Consider the following 15,205-nt stretch of genomic DNA (forward strand, 5'->3'; position numbering starts at 1 on the left):
AGAGAAGTACCACCACCATAAAAGTAATTCATTGTGTCTGATTTACTATAAAACACACGCTCACTACAAGCGCTTCACTAACACATAACACACACTCATTGCGACCCGTTTAACAGATGCATTGACTGAGGGGGCAGGATAGTCCGGGTGATACAGGGCCTGTGTGTATTTAAATACAACATGAGTCTTGGTCATTATGGCCACTGAGACTGACATAGTCAAGCATGTGAAGGAGGAAACTCCACTGCTCTGTTCGGTGTCTGTGAGGACTGTCCAGTCTTATTCAGTTGTAATGGTCAGTGTAGGAAGAATCCACTGGTCTGTAAATTTTGCCAGAAGCCCACGCACACAAACGTGCAAAAACACGCTCTGCTGATAGCCAGCATTTTCAGCCCACACAATGTACTCAAACACATTCGCACACACATGCTTTGCCAAAAACTGTGAATTTAGAATATGATTTATGCCTGGTTACTCTCAGGCATTTCTGTGACCTTTGACATCCAGAGTTAATAACAACATTTCTACAGAAAACATACAATCACACATTTCAAGTATTTGTCTTTTTCAAGCCTTCCACAGTACCTAGCATGGAATACTATGTTATTTCAACCTACTCAGAGATTTATATAATGCATAATAATTCTCTTCTGAAACATGTTGCCACCCTCAATAGATCTAAAATGTTAACAAAACTGAAGTTCAGTGTAAAAATGCGGCCTTAACTAAAACACCAAACTTAACTGAAACATTACTACACAAAAAAATTAAAACAGTTTTAAGCCTTTTTTTAAGAATTTACGAATTTAAATTTTATAGAAAAATTCCATCAAATTGAATTAAATAATCCTTACGTATTATTCATATTATTCTCAAGAATAATATAACTCAAGAATTTTCTCAAGAAAGAGTAAAAAAAAAAAAACTAGAGCTTAATAAAACATTTTGTATAAATCTTAATGGAACAATGGAATGGACCATTTAGTTTATGTGATTTATATTTATAAATGTAAACATATTTTCTTTCTTTTTTTGATAATATGTGACCCGATCTGGCGAAATGAGTCGGAAGTCGCAACGTTCTATTTTAAGATATGGGCCGATTATGTAGCCTAGAAATCTAGACGCACCCTAGCGGCAGCAAAAATCATTTCGCTGCCAGTGTGGTCTAGCAACTCTCCATAGACGTTTTAGCTGGAAAAACCAAAAACTGGTCAGGCCAATCACATCGTGTATAGAGTTGGTGGGCGGGCTTAACACAATGACGGCAGAGTTGCGACGGTCAGAGCAAGCTCGGACATATTCGGTTTGAAGTCATTCATCCTCAGAAAAAAGCCCCAAAAAGCTGTGGCGAAACGATCAACTTGTCATTTTTGCCGCACTCGTGCGGACGCGTCGAGTATAAAGGCTTTATTTACTCCGTGTCAGCGCGCGCTCTGATCGGTAAAGGACCTCCGAATCATCTCCGGCACTCCGAAGCACAACTACTGCTACTCCGCCTCCGTTTCCCTCGTAAGCTGATATTAGTATTTAAACATTCTCTATGATATTATTATTTTAATGACAAAAAATGTTTTAATGACTCTTTCTCTCACACACACACACACACACACACACACTGTCTCTTTCTCTCTCACACATAGGCTAGTTATAAACTCTTTAGACTTTTAATGATTAGTGTTTTATTTTTAAAGTTTGTGGGTCGTGTAAAAAACAAAAAAAATCCCTTATTTTGGGGATGGATTCCTGGAAATCTCCCTTATTTTCAATGTTCAATGTTGACAGCTATGGACTGGATACGGTAAAAGTTTAATATATCAACTTGCTCCGCTGACTACGTCCCCTTCTTCGTTGCTCTGATTGGTTGTAGCGCTATCCAATTGCGTGCTGAGAGAATTTGAAAGACAACCGTTTATCCCGCCCATCAGATTGAGCCCTGTCAATGATGAGTTCCCAGACCTAACATCTTGATGTAGGTCTGGCATGCCAGGCTACCGATTATGTGGAAAAACAATGAAATAATAGTTTTTTTTTTTTTTGCTAATTTCAAAGAACAGACATTCAAAAATAATCTCCCAAAGTTTCGTAGTCCAGATAATTGAGTAAAGGTATTTAAATTACTATTAAAGTGTACAAAGTTTTACTAAATTCGCTGGAAATGAACATTGCTTTTCTCAACTCCTCTCGTCACCTCTGAGCATTTCCCGGGTATCCCCTGAAACGTCACTATCTCTGCTCTTTAAATGGTGTTACACGTTGTATAGAACCAATCAAAAAGCTTAGAAATCTACACAAATGCTGATCATTTGTCGATGGGAAACCGTTTCGACTGACCGGCACGCGATTGGTCCAGCCACCCTCCTGTCAGACTCACAGCGAGCGCTCTGTGTTAAACAAGCTAGCAGATCTCCTCAGAAACATTAAATATTATTAATTTGAGAAATGTCGCTGTCAAAAGCGAGCAAAGTTCCCAAAGCGTCATCAAGCCCCCTGGCCATTGCACACTGAGTCCGCGTTTTTTTCGTATGCGTTTTTTCGTATTGATTTGGTGGCTCCGAATTGTCAAAACACCATTCAAACTGCTTGCTACGGATGCGAAAAACTTACAATTGTTTTTATATAACGGATGAAAGTTTCGTAGTGTGCACGCGTGATTGACTTAACGTGATTGACAAATGTGAATGAGTGTAGCTATTTATCTGCAAGGAGAACCCATTATGTGTTTGATTAACCCAATATTTAACTGTTGGTATCTCCGTTATGAATTTGTTACGCTGTTATTGTCAACTAGCCTACACTAAGATATGATTGCATAGACTAGCATTATTTGATCTCTGTTTCCTTGTCTCTCTGCCTCTCACTTTCTCTCTCTCTCTCTCTCTCTCTCTCTCTCTCTCTCTCTCTCTCACACACACACACACACACACTCTCTCTCTCAAGCAAAAATGTAGCACCTCTGTTCAATCTTTCTGATTTTAGTACATTTTTGTAAAAGGTAGGCCTACTGTTAAATTATTTATTCAAATAAAAACTTTTAAAATAATTTGAGCTTCAGCCTGGTTTAATAGCATTTATATATTGTCTTTGGTCAAATTAAGCTGTAAAATAAATAGTTTATCCCTTTAAATGTAATGGATTTTGAAAGATATCAACAAAAAACGGGCAAAAAACTTTAAAAGCGATTTTCTCAGGTTTTCAATTGGAAAAAGAGGGTAGACGACCATAATTCAAATGTGTATATCTTTACAACCATTCAAGGTATGACTTTGACTAGGATATCAATTGAAAGCTTATGGTCTCCTCTTTCCATTAATACCAAAATCTCAATTTTTAAATTTGGGTCACTGTGACTCATTTTGCTGGATCAGGTCACATATGAATAAGCACACCACATTATTCACAGTCAAAAAATGTTTCACCATGATTTTTTGAGTCCAACGGGTTAGAATGTTTGAGCTCAACGAGGCCAATATACATTTAAATGTATGAAATACCAATAAAAACTGTAAAACAATATATATATATATATATATATATATATATATATATATATATACACTCACCTAAAGGATTATTAGGAACACCTGTTCAATTTCTCATTAATACAATTATCTAATCAACCAATTATATGGCAGTTGCTTCAATGAATTTAGGGGTGTGGTCCTGGTCAAGACAATCTCCTGAACTCCAAACTGAATGTCAGAATGGAGAAGAAAGGTGATTTAAGCAATTTTGAGCGTGGCATGGTTGTTGGTGCCAGACGGGCCGGTCTGAGTATTTCACAATCTGCTCAGTTACTGGGATTTTAACGCACAACCCTTTCTAGGGTTTACAAAGAATGGTGTGAAAAGGGAAAAACATCCAGTATGCGGCAGTCCTGTGGGCGAAAATGCCTTGTTGATGCTAGAGGTCAGAGGAGAATGGGCCGACTGATTCAAGCTGATAGAAGAGCAACTTTGACTGAATTAACCACTCGTTACAACCAAGGTATGCAGCAAAGCATTTGTGAAGCCACAACACGCACAACCTTGAGGCGGATGGGCTACAACAGCAGAAGACCCCACCGGGTACCACTCATCTCCACTACAAATAGGAAAAAGAGGCTACAATTTGCAAGAGCTCACCAAAATTGGACAGTTGAAGATTGGAAAAATGTTGCCTGGTCTGATGAGTCTCGATTTCTGTTGAGACATTCAGATGGTAGAGTCAGAATTTGGCGTAAACAGAATGAGAACATGGATCCATCATACCTTGTTACCACTGTGCAGGCTGGTGGTGGTGGTGTAATGGTGTGGGGGATGTTTTCTTGGCACACTTTAGGCCCCTTAGTGCCAATTGGGCATCGTTTAAATGCCACGGCCTACCTGAGCATTGTTTCTGACCATGTCCATCCCTTTATGGCCATCATGTACCCATCCTCTGATGGCTACTTCCAGCAGGATAATGCACTATGTCACAAAGCTCGAATCATTTCAAATTGGTTTCTTGAACATGACAATGATTTCACTGTACTAAAATGGCCCCCACAGTCACCAGATCTCAACCCAATAGAGCATCTTTGGGATGTGGTGGAACAGGAGCTTCGTGCCCTGGATGTGCATCCCACAAATCTCCATCAACTGCAAGATGCTATCCTATCAATATTGGCCAACATTTCTAAAGAATGCTTTCAGCACCTTGTTGAATCAATGCCACGTAGAATTAAGGCAGTTCTGAAGGCGAAAGGGGGTCAAACACAGTATTAGTATGGTTGTTGTGTTCACATAATTAACTAAAATCATTTATTTACACACTGTTAGGGGAATAACAAGGGGGCTACTATTATGAAGTAAACTAGCTGTGTTGGTTGTTATAGAATCAGCTGCGTGATGTTTATGGTGTGCGCATGCGTGGGTGTGGAGGAAGAAGGAAGTTCAGTAAAAAAACATGTAATACGTTTTCTGTGTGTCTCGGCTCTTTTGTAAACATAATATTGGCGACGAGGATGGCTGAATTTGGTTTACCCCCGCCTGCACACTTTCTTGCCGTCCCCGGAGATCCTCCAGTTCCATGGGCAAACTGGCTGGAGAGTTTCACAGTCTACGTGGACGCTTTAGGCTTTGATGACATTACCGACAAGAGGAAAATGGCGCTCCTCCGCCATTGTCTGGGAGTGGAGGGGCAACGCATTTTTCGCAATCTTGGGACGCCCAACGACTATGATGCTGCAGTTACCCTCTTGACGACCCATTTCACTGGCCACCAAAGGACTTTACTCCGTCGGTATAAACTTCGGAAGCGCCTGCAACGACCCGGTGAGTCTGTTCGAAGCTACGTGACAAACTTGAAAGACATGGCGCGCTTGTGTGATTATGGGGCTTTGCAAGATCAAATACTTCGGGACCAGTTCATTGAGGGGACATCGTGTGAGAAAACAAGAGAAAAGCTGTTACTAGAAGCAGACGATTTGACTTTAAGCAGAGCTGTGGAGATCGAGATAGCCTTGGAATGCACGTCTCAGCTAGCAGGCGCGCGGCCACTCGCGGACAGAGCTACAGAGCAGTTACAGCCTGCCTATAACACCAGCATGCACTCCTCATATGACAGTCGGGGTTCAGAGCAAGGTTTCCCAGTACAATTCACGCAGAGACAGAACAATAGGCGAACTGCAGAGGTATGTGGTAACTGTGGTTCTAAATCACACAATTCTAAGGCACAGCATTGTCCTGCCAAAGGACAACAATGTAGAAACTGTCTGAAGCACAACCATTTTGCCAAGATGTGCCGTTCAGCCCCGGCCACGCTCCCACAACACACTGGACCTCCACCAGCTCAGCACAACTATACAGAGATCCGAAATGTGACTGCCGGTCAGGTGGCGTTCAAAACATGTACCGTCCAGTTAGCCGACGTAACCCTACCCTTATTAATGGACACTGGTGCGGCTGCATCGCTCCTAAATTCAAGCACTTACTTTAAGTTTTTCTCTCACCTGCCATTAGATCATCCTGCCACCGCTCTATGTGGCTATGACAGCTCCAGGATTGACATCCTAGGTGTGCTCCACGTGCCGGTCCACTATGGCTCCAAGCACCTACCATCTTTTCCCTTTCACATTGCGAGGAGGGGAGCCAACCTTCTAGGCCTGGACCTGTTCACAGGCCTGGGGTTCACGCTCCGGGATGATGCTGGCTCCGACATTCACCACATCACCTCCACTTGGCAGCAAAGGTGGCCGGCTCTGTTCGATGGCCTAGGCTGTCTTTCAGCCTTCACACACAGGCCTCTGGTGAACCCGGACGTGTCACCTGTCATCCAGCCCCTGCGCAGGATCCCCTTTGCCTTGAGAGACGAGGTCACCCGCGAACTTGGGACACTCCTGGACATGGGAATTATTGAACCAGTCAACGCTGCTCCCTGGATTTCAAACCTAGTCATTGCAAAGAAAAAATCTGGGGGAATAAGAATATGCGTGGACCTACGCTTGGTGAATAAAGCAGTTATTCCAGACAGATATCCTTTGCCCACCTCAGAGGAGCTCACCGCACACTTTCACGGCTCAACAGTCTTCACAAAGCTTGACTTGCGTCAGGGCTACCTGCAGGTACCACTCCACCCAGCCAGCAGGGACCTCACTGCTTTCGTGACGCATGCTGGGGTGTTCCGGTACACTCGAATGGCCTTTGGATTATGCTCCGCCCCTAGCTGCTTTCAGAAGGTGATGAGCACAATACTGGCCGGCATCCCTGGGGTAGCGGTCTTTCTGGATGACATTGTTATTCATGCCCAAGACATCGAGACACACAACAAGCACCTCCAGAGGGTGGCTCAAGCCCTTCTTCAGAACAACCTGACTCTGAACCCAGAAAAATGCTGCTTCGCTGCCCCAGCCATCGACTTTGTTGGATTCCGCTTGTCAGCCAAAGGGATTTCCCCTCTACAGTCCAATGTCGATGCCATACACAGGATTCCAGAGCTGACCTCAGCCTCTCAAGTGGCCTCATTTTTAGGCATGACGGCCTACTACCTCCGTTTCCTGCCCCACTACTCACAGACCACTGCACCCCTCCGCCAGCTGCTTAAAAAAGAAGAGCAATGGCAATGGACTACAGCATGTTCTGAGGCCGTACAAACACTGAAAGCCCAGCTCACAACACCTCCTGTACTGGCCCACTTCAACCCTGAATGTCTGACTCTAGTCACCTGTGATGCTTCAGATCGGGCTATTGGTGCAGTCCTCTCACAGGTGCAGGACGGGGTGGAGAGACCTGTAGCCTTCGCCTCCAGGGCATTAACACCAACAGAACAGCGCTACTCGGTGGGTGAACGTGAGGCGCTTGCCTGGGCTTCAGAGAGGTGGCACCTTTACCTCTACGGACGGCGTTTCACCCTCAGGACTGGCCATCAGGCCCTGACCGCATTGCTGACGGCATCTGGATCCGGTCATAAACCCCTGCGCCTGCACAGATGGGGGGAAAGGCTGAGGCAATATGACTATGTACTGAAATTTACCCCCGGAAGGGAGAATGTAGTCGCCGACTTACTCTCTTGTTCCATCGATGCCCCCACACCCATGGTCTCCCCTGACGAGGACACAGAGACTGAATTAATTCACATGCTTCACACGCCCTTGCAGTCGGCCGTGTCATTGGAGGAGTTGCAGCAGGAGTCAGAGCGTGACCCCACACTGTCCTCGCTACGCACGTACATTCGCTCTGGATGGCCAGCAAAGGTTTGTGACGAGCTCATGCCATTCACAAGGGTGCGTGATGAACTTTCATGTTGGGGTGATGTTTGTGTCTCCAGAGGCTTTTGCACCGTGGTGCCCTGTAGTCTGCGGGCCCGCGTGCTATCCATGGCACACAAGGGGCACCTAGGCATTGTTAAACTCAAACAGCGATGCCGAGATCTCATCTGGTGGCCAGGCATCGATCGTGATATTGAAGCCCTCGTTAAAGATTGTGTGCCATGGCTCCTTAGTGGGAAAACTGGACCTCCAGTGCCAACCCCTCTGCAGCCGGTTCCATGGCCGTCCCGCCCATGGGAACATCTCCAGCTTGACATCTGTGGAGAGATCCATGGCCGTGGAATTACCCATCATCAGCGTTTCCTTGTGGTGCTGTACGACCTCCATTCGAAATGGCCTGAAGTGGTTCCGGCTGGAACTGTCACAACCCAGGTAATCACAGACATTCTAGAAGTCTTGTTCGCGCGTTGGGGCATGCCTCGTGCCATCACAACAGATAATGGACCCCAGTTCATCTCTGCAGACTTTTCTCAGTTCCTCAGTGATAGGGGAATCAAACACATCCGCACAGCATACTACAATCCACAAGCAAATGGCGGTGTGGAGCGGTTCAACCAGAGCCTAAGGAATGGCGTCCGGGCCCACCTGGCTCAGGGGTGTACATTCCGGACAGCACTCAACCAAACCTTAATGCACTACAGGGCCAGCCAACACGCTACAACCGGGGCCTCTCCAGCACTCCTCATGCTGGGCCGGGAGATGGAACTGCCACTGGACAGACTTAAAGCACAAGGCATGGCAGTGCCTACAGCCGGCAGCGCTCAGGCTCGGACCAAAGCCGCTGTAAACCGACACCAGCAACGGATGCAGCAGTATTTTGACCGGAAACACAGGGTCAAGGCCACGGCTATTACCGCAGGTGACTGGGTTCGAGCACGTAGGCCGCATCAGGGCAACAAGATGGCTTCATACTGGAGCCAGCCCTTTCAGGTGCACCGCCAGCTGGGCCCAGCCACATTCATGCTTAGTGACGGATCACGATGGCATGCTAAAAGACTGAGGAAAGTGCGGAACCCAGGTGAGGAAATGGTGGCTCCACTGCCATCGGCCCCTCCTCCACCTGTGCCGATATGTACAGGGCCACAGCAGGCTTCCCATACTCCTCAGGCCGTACCGTCACCAGCGCCCCAGCAACCTGCCCCTGACCTGCAATCTCACCTGCTTTCCCCTGGCCGTCAGTCAGATCCAGGGCTGGGCTGTTCCACAAGTCCAGCTATGGGGAACTGCCCAGCGGTTCTGGAATGGCCGCAGCCTGAGGTTGCGGAGGGCCAACCCGTAAGGGCCAGGGTCCGCCCTGCTTACTTAAAGGACTTTGTCACAGAGTGACAGTGTAGGCCTTGCACTAGGTATTGGACTGTTCAATTGTTTTGGTAAGGACTCAGTTTTGCATAAGTTTAGTTCTTGGGAGGGAGGGGGAAATGTTGTGTTCACATAATTAACTAAAATCATTTATTTACACACTGTTAGGGGAATAACAAGGGGGCTACTATTATGAAGTAAACTAGCTGTGTTGGTTGTTATAGAATCAGCTGCGCGATGTTTATGGTGTGCGCATGCGTGGGTGTGGAGGAAGAAGGAAGTTCAGTAAAAAAACATGTAATACGGTTTCTGTGTGTCTCGGCTCTTTTGTAAACATAATAATGGTGTTCATAATAATCCTTTAGGTGAGTGTATAATGTCTTTTATAATGCCTCTCTGGTTAACATGATGTCTGAAAGATCAAACCTTTATTTTTATTATTTTTAAGGGGAAAAAATATCAAATTGTTTAGTATTAAATAATCATTAAAAATATTTAATTTATATATTTTTTTTAAAGTAACTTTGCAGTAAAGTTGTAGCATTTTTAAATATGTAACATCAATGAAAATGTACTCAGATATTGCTAGTAAATTTCACTATAGAAACGGCATGTAACACATTGACTTTACTTAAACATAAAATTTTGAAGAAGAAAGACTAAATTAGTATTTTCTTATAAAAAGTACTCCAATAACCGTTGTCTTATTTACACGAAAATCATTTGAACAGTGATGTGTTGTGAAATGAAGATGATTGAAGACATTCAATTAGCTTATATTTTGATGATAAACGGAAATTTACTAATGCATTACACATTAAAGCTGCCGTCGGCAACTTTTTTTTATCATATTCAGTGAAATCGACACTATAATCCGACAGAACAACATAAATAAAGTGGTTTTAGAAAAAAAACCTGAGCTTCTAACTCCACCTGGAGCGTGTTATTTGTTTTGCAAAAATCCACAGCTCCCGGATCATCGGGTCCAATCAGCGCAGGGGGGTGTGAGATCTGACTGTCAATCACAGATCGGGCACACGCCACCCCTCGCGCACGTTACAATCACATGCACACGCCTGAAGTTCGCGCAGTAACGAAGAGTGATGGCGGATGTATCTCGCTTTCAAAACACTAACAAATCAAGTAAGCTCATTTAGAGTATAAATGACGTTAGCAATTGCAATCTATCGGTAGATTAGCCAGGGCAGCATACCTCCAAATACTCCATGGTGTTGATGGATGCTGATGAGACGGGCGTTCACAGATAACCTGGTGCACACGCACTGACGAGCACGAACTCGGTGGGAGGGTATCCGTTGATAGTGGGGGAGGGGCATGAGAGCTGTAAACATTCAAAATTCACAAGTCCACTCAATCTGCCAGACTTGCCGACTGCAGCTTTAAACCTATTTTTATCTATTGGTTAATGTGACCAAAGTATGCTGAACTTTTTTGTATGAGTTGTAAGTTGAATATGAGTATTTATATGAATATTAAGTTATTGGGGCACACAAATGGCACCATTTCCAGAGTCCCTATTGTGAAGTGCTTTAGTCCGTCTGATGAGTTTCTGTGTTCTTCTCTCTGTTTGCGTTTCTAAGATTACGACCTCTCTAAGCTGAGGGACTTCATGGACCAGCAGGTGGACGCGTACATCGATAAAGGCATCCTCGAGAAGGAGGAAGGTGATGTCATCAAGAGAATCTACGGAAGCCTGTAGGAGCCAGAACAGCTTCACATGTTATAGTGTAACAGCGAGTCTACTAAATACTTCGACCGGGCATACTAACACAGATCCTAATGCTATAACTCCTAATAAATAAGATTTAGTCTGCAACTCAGACAGTATTTCCTCCTGAAGGCAATATCCTCTCTTAGTGCAGTCAGCAATAGGAAGCAATCTAGTTCTAGACAAGCCACAAATCACATTTGAGTTGTAAGTGTTTTTACACATTAGGACAGAATAACAGCATTGGCTACCTAGAAGAATGAAATTTAGTGGACTTTTTTGTATGACTTGCATAGAAGCTTTTGCACCTCTTTTGCAATAGACTTTTACAGTATCATAAACATATAACATTCATAAATGTATGGTGTATAGCATTTTTTCCTCTTTTGATCTGATTTGATGAAGGAAATCAACCTGTATTATTGTTTCTCAATCAACCAAAAAATCAGCTTTGACTGTCAGTGAATTGCTTTTCCTCTTTTGTTGTTTTCTCTCCCAGTCAATATGGGGCAGTCTTTATATCTTTATATCTCCCATCTCTATCTTAAGTTTGGTTTTCTTGGTTTTGCTTCACTATTCGACTCTGTATATTCCTCATGCTATAGATTCACAAAAATCGAGTATTTTTAAATGTACATATTGTGATTTTTTCCAAAACTCTATTAAACATTGCCTTTCTTTAAATACGTAACTTGTGTGGTTGTCATTTTTTTTTTTTCGATCCTGTTGGACTATAAATCAAATGACTGTAAAAATTAGATCGATCATTTAAACAGTTCTGATGGGTGTAATCAGGGCCGTAACTAAGATATCCGGCAGGGTTGCCAGGTTCACGTAACAAAACCAGCCCAATTGCTTTTCAAAACCTGCCCAAAACTAGCCCAATCGTGTTCTTGGGGGTTCCCTTGTAAAAAAAAAGAAGGTTTTAAAACCTCTGCTGCAACAGTGTAAAAGTACCCCAATTCCATGGGAAAACCGCAGACTTGGCAACACTAGTATTCGGGGCTCCGGTGCATTTGGTTGCTGTTGGCCCCACTCGGTTGAAATCGGGGGCGGGGGTGGGGGTGGGGGTGTTGATGGGTCCCCCTCGGTTGGAATCACTGTGTCCCCCCAAATCCGTGGGCCCCTAGATAGTAACCACCTTTCACCCCTCTAACGACTGCCCTGGGTGTAATTTCCACAGATATTAAATATTCTGCTTTTAGCTGATCAGAATACATCGATAGCACCACCACAGCATCCTGGAGAGGGCAACATCAGTTTTATGGTTTATGTAATATTCCATGTGCAGTTAAAAGAGGTCATATAGTCCTAGGCTACTCCGTTTCCACTACCTCAAACTGGGCTCCACCCTGTACTTGAACTGCCCTGCCACTGTGTATTGTGACACGGCCCAAAGCAAGGAGAGGTTTCAGCTGCCACAAAACACAACCACAAGAGAGACGGCGGCAGCGTTAACAGAAACTGCCTTTTATTTAACAAAAAATATATAGGATGGCCAAAAGGGATCCAAATTGGAACATAGATTCTTCCCGGCCTACTCGTGACAGCTGCGTTCCTACCGTTTGCTTGAACTCTAGGCCTCCTTGAAGGGGGAAGACAGGAAAAACGAAAGTCAAAGTTGGTAAGGCAGAGGTTATAAGGTTAATTGTGTCTTTTCTTTCTCTTCAGCCAGTCTCACTCTAGGCTTCCATGTGCATCTTCACCTCGTCCTGGGTGAAGATGCACATGGACTCCCTTTGAGTGAAGCACAGATCCCAGATTTATAGTGACCTCCATGGGCCATTATTGGCTACAGCTGTGAGTGGTTCCATGTTTGAGGGGTGAACAGGTGGAAGTACAACGTACAACCAGAAGCGCTGCACAGTTACACTACGTGAACTACGGTAACTCGAGGCCAACAGAGAAGGAAATTAATAGTTGAATAAAGTTATTTTTGTTTGTTTTTTGCGCACAAAAAGTATTCTTGTCGCTTGATAAACTTAAGATTGAGCCACTGTAGTCACTCTGACTATAACTTTTCTGGGCCGGCAAGTTTCAATCCCTTAGAAGCCTATGGAGGAGTGATCCAGCTCTCAGATTTAATCAAAAATATCTTAATTTGTGTCCCGAAGATGAACGAAAGTCTTACGGGGTTGGAACAACATGAGGGTGAGTAATTACTGACAGAATTTTCATTTTTACGTGAACTATCGCTTTAATAAACCAACTACAGCTGGTCCAAAACGCAGCAGCTCGAGTTCTTACCAGAACCAGGAAGTATGACCATATCAGCCCGGTTCTGTCAACACTGCATTGGCTCCCTTTTTAACATTGTATACATTTTTAAATATTGCTGATTACTTACAAAGCACTAAATGGTTTTGCTCCCCAGTACTTGAGCGAGCTCTTAACATAGTCCTTCACGTCTATTGCGGTCTCAAAATTCCGCCTAGTTGATAATGCCTTTTCCTTTTTAGCACCAAAACTTTGGAACAGTCTTCCTAGCATTGTCTGGGAAGCAGACACACTCTGTCAGTTCAAATCTAGACTAAAAACACATTTCATTGACCTAACATACACATAACACATTATAGACTTCTATAATTCAATGTTAGGCTGCATAGATTAGGTCAGCCGGAACCGGGAACACTTCCCATAAATCCTGATGTGCTCGTTACATCATAAGTAGGATGGCGTCTACGCTAATATTAGTCTCTCTATTTATCCCGAGGTTTACCGCAGCCCGCCGGATCCAGGCCGTATCCAGATCTGATGAGGGACCTGCGCCTGAAGCCTGAACCCGACGACAACGCAGTCCTGAAGTGTTGACTAGTCTCTCCCCTGTGAAGGCCTCCCTACCTTCCCTTTACCTCTGTACAGATCAAATGTTGTAATATCTGTTACTGTAATTTCCTATTATCACTGTAAAGCTGCTTTGAAACATTGTTAACAGCGCTATATAAATTAAGGTGACTTGACTTGAGGTCATGAACACATGAACTAACTTTTCTGCATTTGTCATTGAGAGCATATGTCATAATTTAGATATATTTTTAAGATGGGAAAAATACAGCTTTACAGATGCTAGAAATGTGGCTTTCAAGTGAAAGATTGGTATCAAAAAGCACACCCAGGTTCCTGACTGACAGATCTTCAGCAAAGACCACAAGAACCAGGTCCTCCCCAGTCCCCACAGACCATATGCTTCATCTCCATACTGGCGTGATGAATCCGATCTTCAAGCAAAAGGAACTGGATGAATATTTGAATGATCCCGATCTGAATTCTGACTTCATAATCACAACCGTGTTTGTTCGTTGGCCAGAGGAGAACTGCCCCCCCGACTGAACCTGGTTTCTCCCAAGGTTTTTTTCTTCATTCTGTCCCCTGATGAATATTGGGTTCATTGCCACTGTCGCCTCTGGCTTGCTTAGTTGGGGACACTTAATATTCAACCATCTTATTGATCATTTGATTTTTCCATTTTGTTGTTTTTGGTTTAGTTTGATGATATAGTCATATAATCATCATAAACCGGTTGCCAAGTCAAATTAGCTCTAAATGTAGTGCATTCAGACAAACAATGCTAATTTATGGAGAACATCAGAAAACAATTCCCGTCATGGCCACAAGCTTTGCATCTGGCAGGCTGATATGAATGATCTCTCACACTTCAAACTAGTGAACACAATTAATGAACACATTCGAGATATTTAAAAAACTATACATTAGACAGTTAATGTATTCATCTTAAGATCAGCACCCCCCGAGCATCAAAAATAATAATTAAGTTCTATTAACTTAAGTGTCCTTGTTGCATTGCAAGTGCAATCATAAGTTCAGTCAAAATATGTATAGGCTTACGTATAGACAAATGTTGCAACTAACTTTTACTTTTCGTTCAGTAGAAAAACTGCCAAGAATTTATTTATCAGGGGACTGTTAAAATCTCGACTGCCTGGGTGTTTGTTAGAGGCAGGGCTCCTACACATTTTCCATTTCAAAATTACACTTTTCCAGACTCAAATCTCCAAATCTCTCTGTAGATTTTTCAGACCATATTTAACATAAATGGTTCATACAGCATCATTTTCACCATTGCTTTTGCTAGAACGGTCACTTGTAAATATAGTTTTCTCCGAATTTTTTCAGTGATTTTCTCGAAGTGATAACATGCACTTACACGATGAGAAGAAACCTAAAACTCTTTATAACCTACATATATAACTGTAATCGTGGTTTGATGTTGAATGTTTAACAAAGTACAGCATGATTTAGTTGATCATTTGCTTCTTGTTTAAGTGGCACACGCACATTCGATTAGCGATGTTCAAAAGAGACTTGCATATGGTAAAAGACAGAGCTTTACGTAATGAAAACGTGCGCCTTAAATTTATTCAATTGTGTTC

The 15,205-nt window shown here is 43.4% G+C and overlaps 1 protein-coding gene across 1 annotated transcript in view; it reads left to right on the top strand.

The window, feature by feature from the left end:
- The window catches only part of scg3 (secretogranin III), a 44,090-nt gene extending 32,585 nt beyond the window's left edge, over positions 1-11,505 (top strand). Inside the window, exon 12 of the mRNA XM_056256703.1 lies at positions 10,687-11,505. Within this exon, the coding sequence (XP_056112678.1) occupies positions 10,687-10,805 (119 nt within the window). The 3' untranslated portion in view covers positions 10,806-11,505. The remainder of the gene's footprint in view (positions 1-10,686) is intronic.
- Positions 11,506-15,205: the final 3,700 nt, after the last annotated feature.

This window comes from Rhinichthys klamathensis, unplaced genomic scaffold, assembly GCF_029890125.1.
Source record: "Rhinichthys klamathensis goyatoka isolate OS25496 unplaced genomic scaffold, OSU_Roscu_1.1 h1tg000131l_1, whole genome shotgun sequence".
Lineage (NCBI taxonomy): Eukaryota > Metazoa > Chordata > Actinopteri > Cypriniformes > Leuciscidae > Rhinichthys > Rhinichthys klamathensis.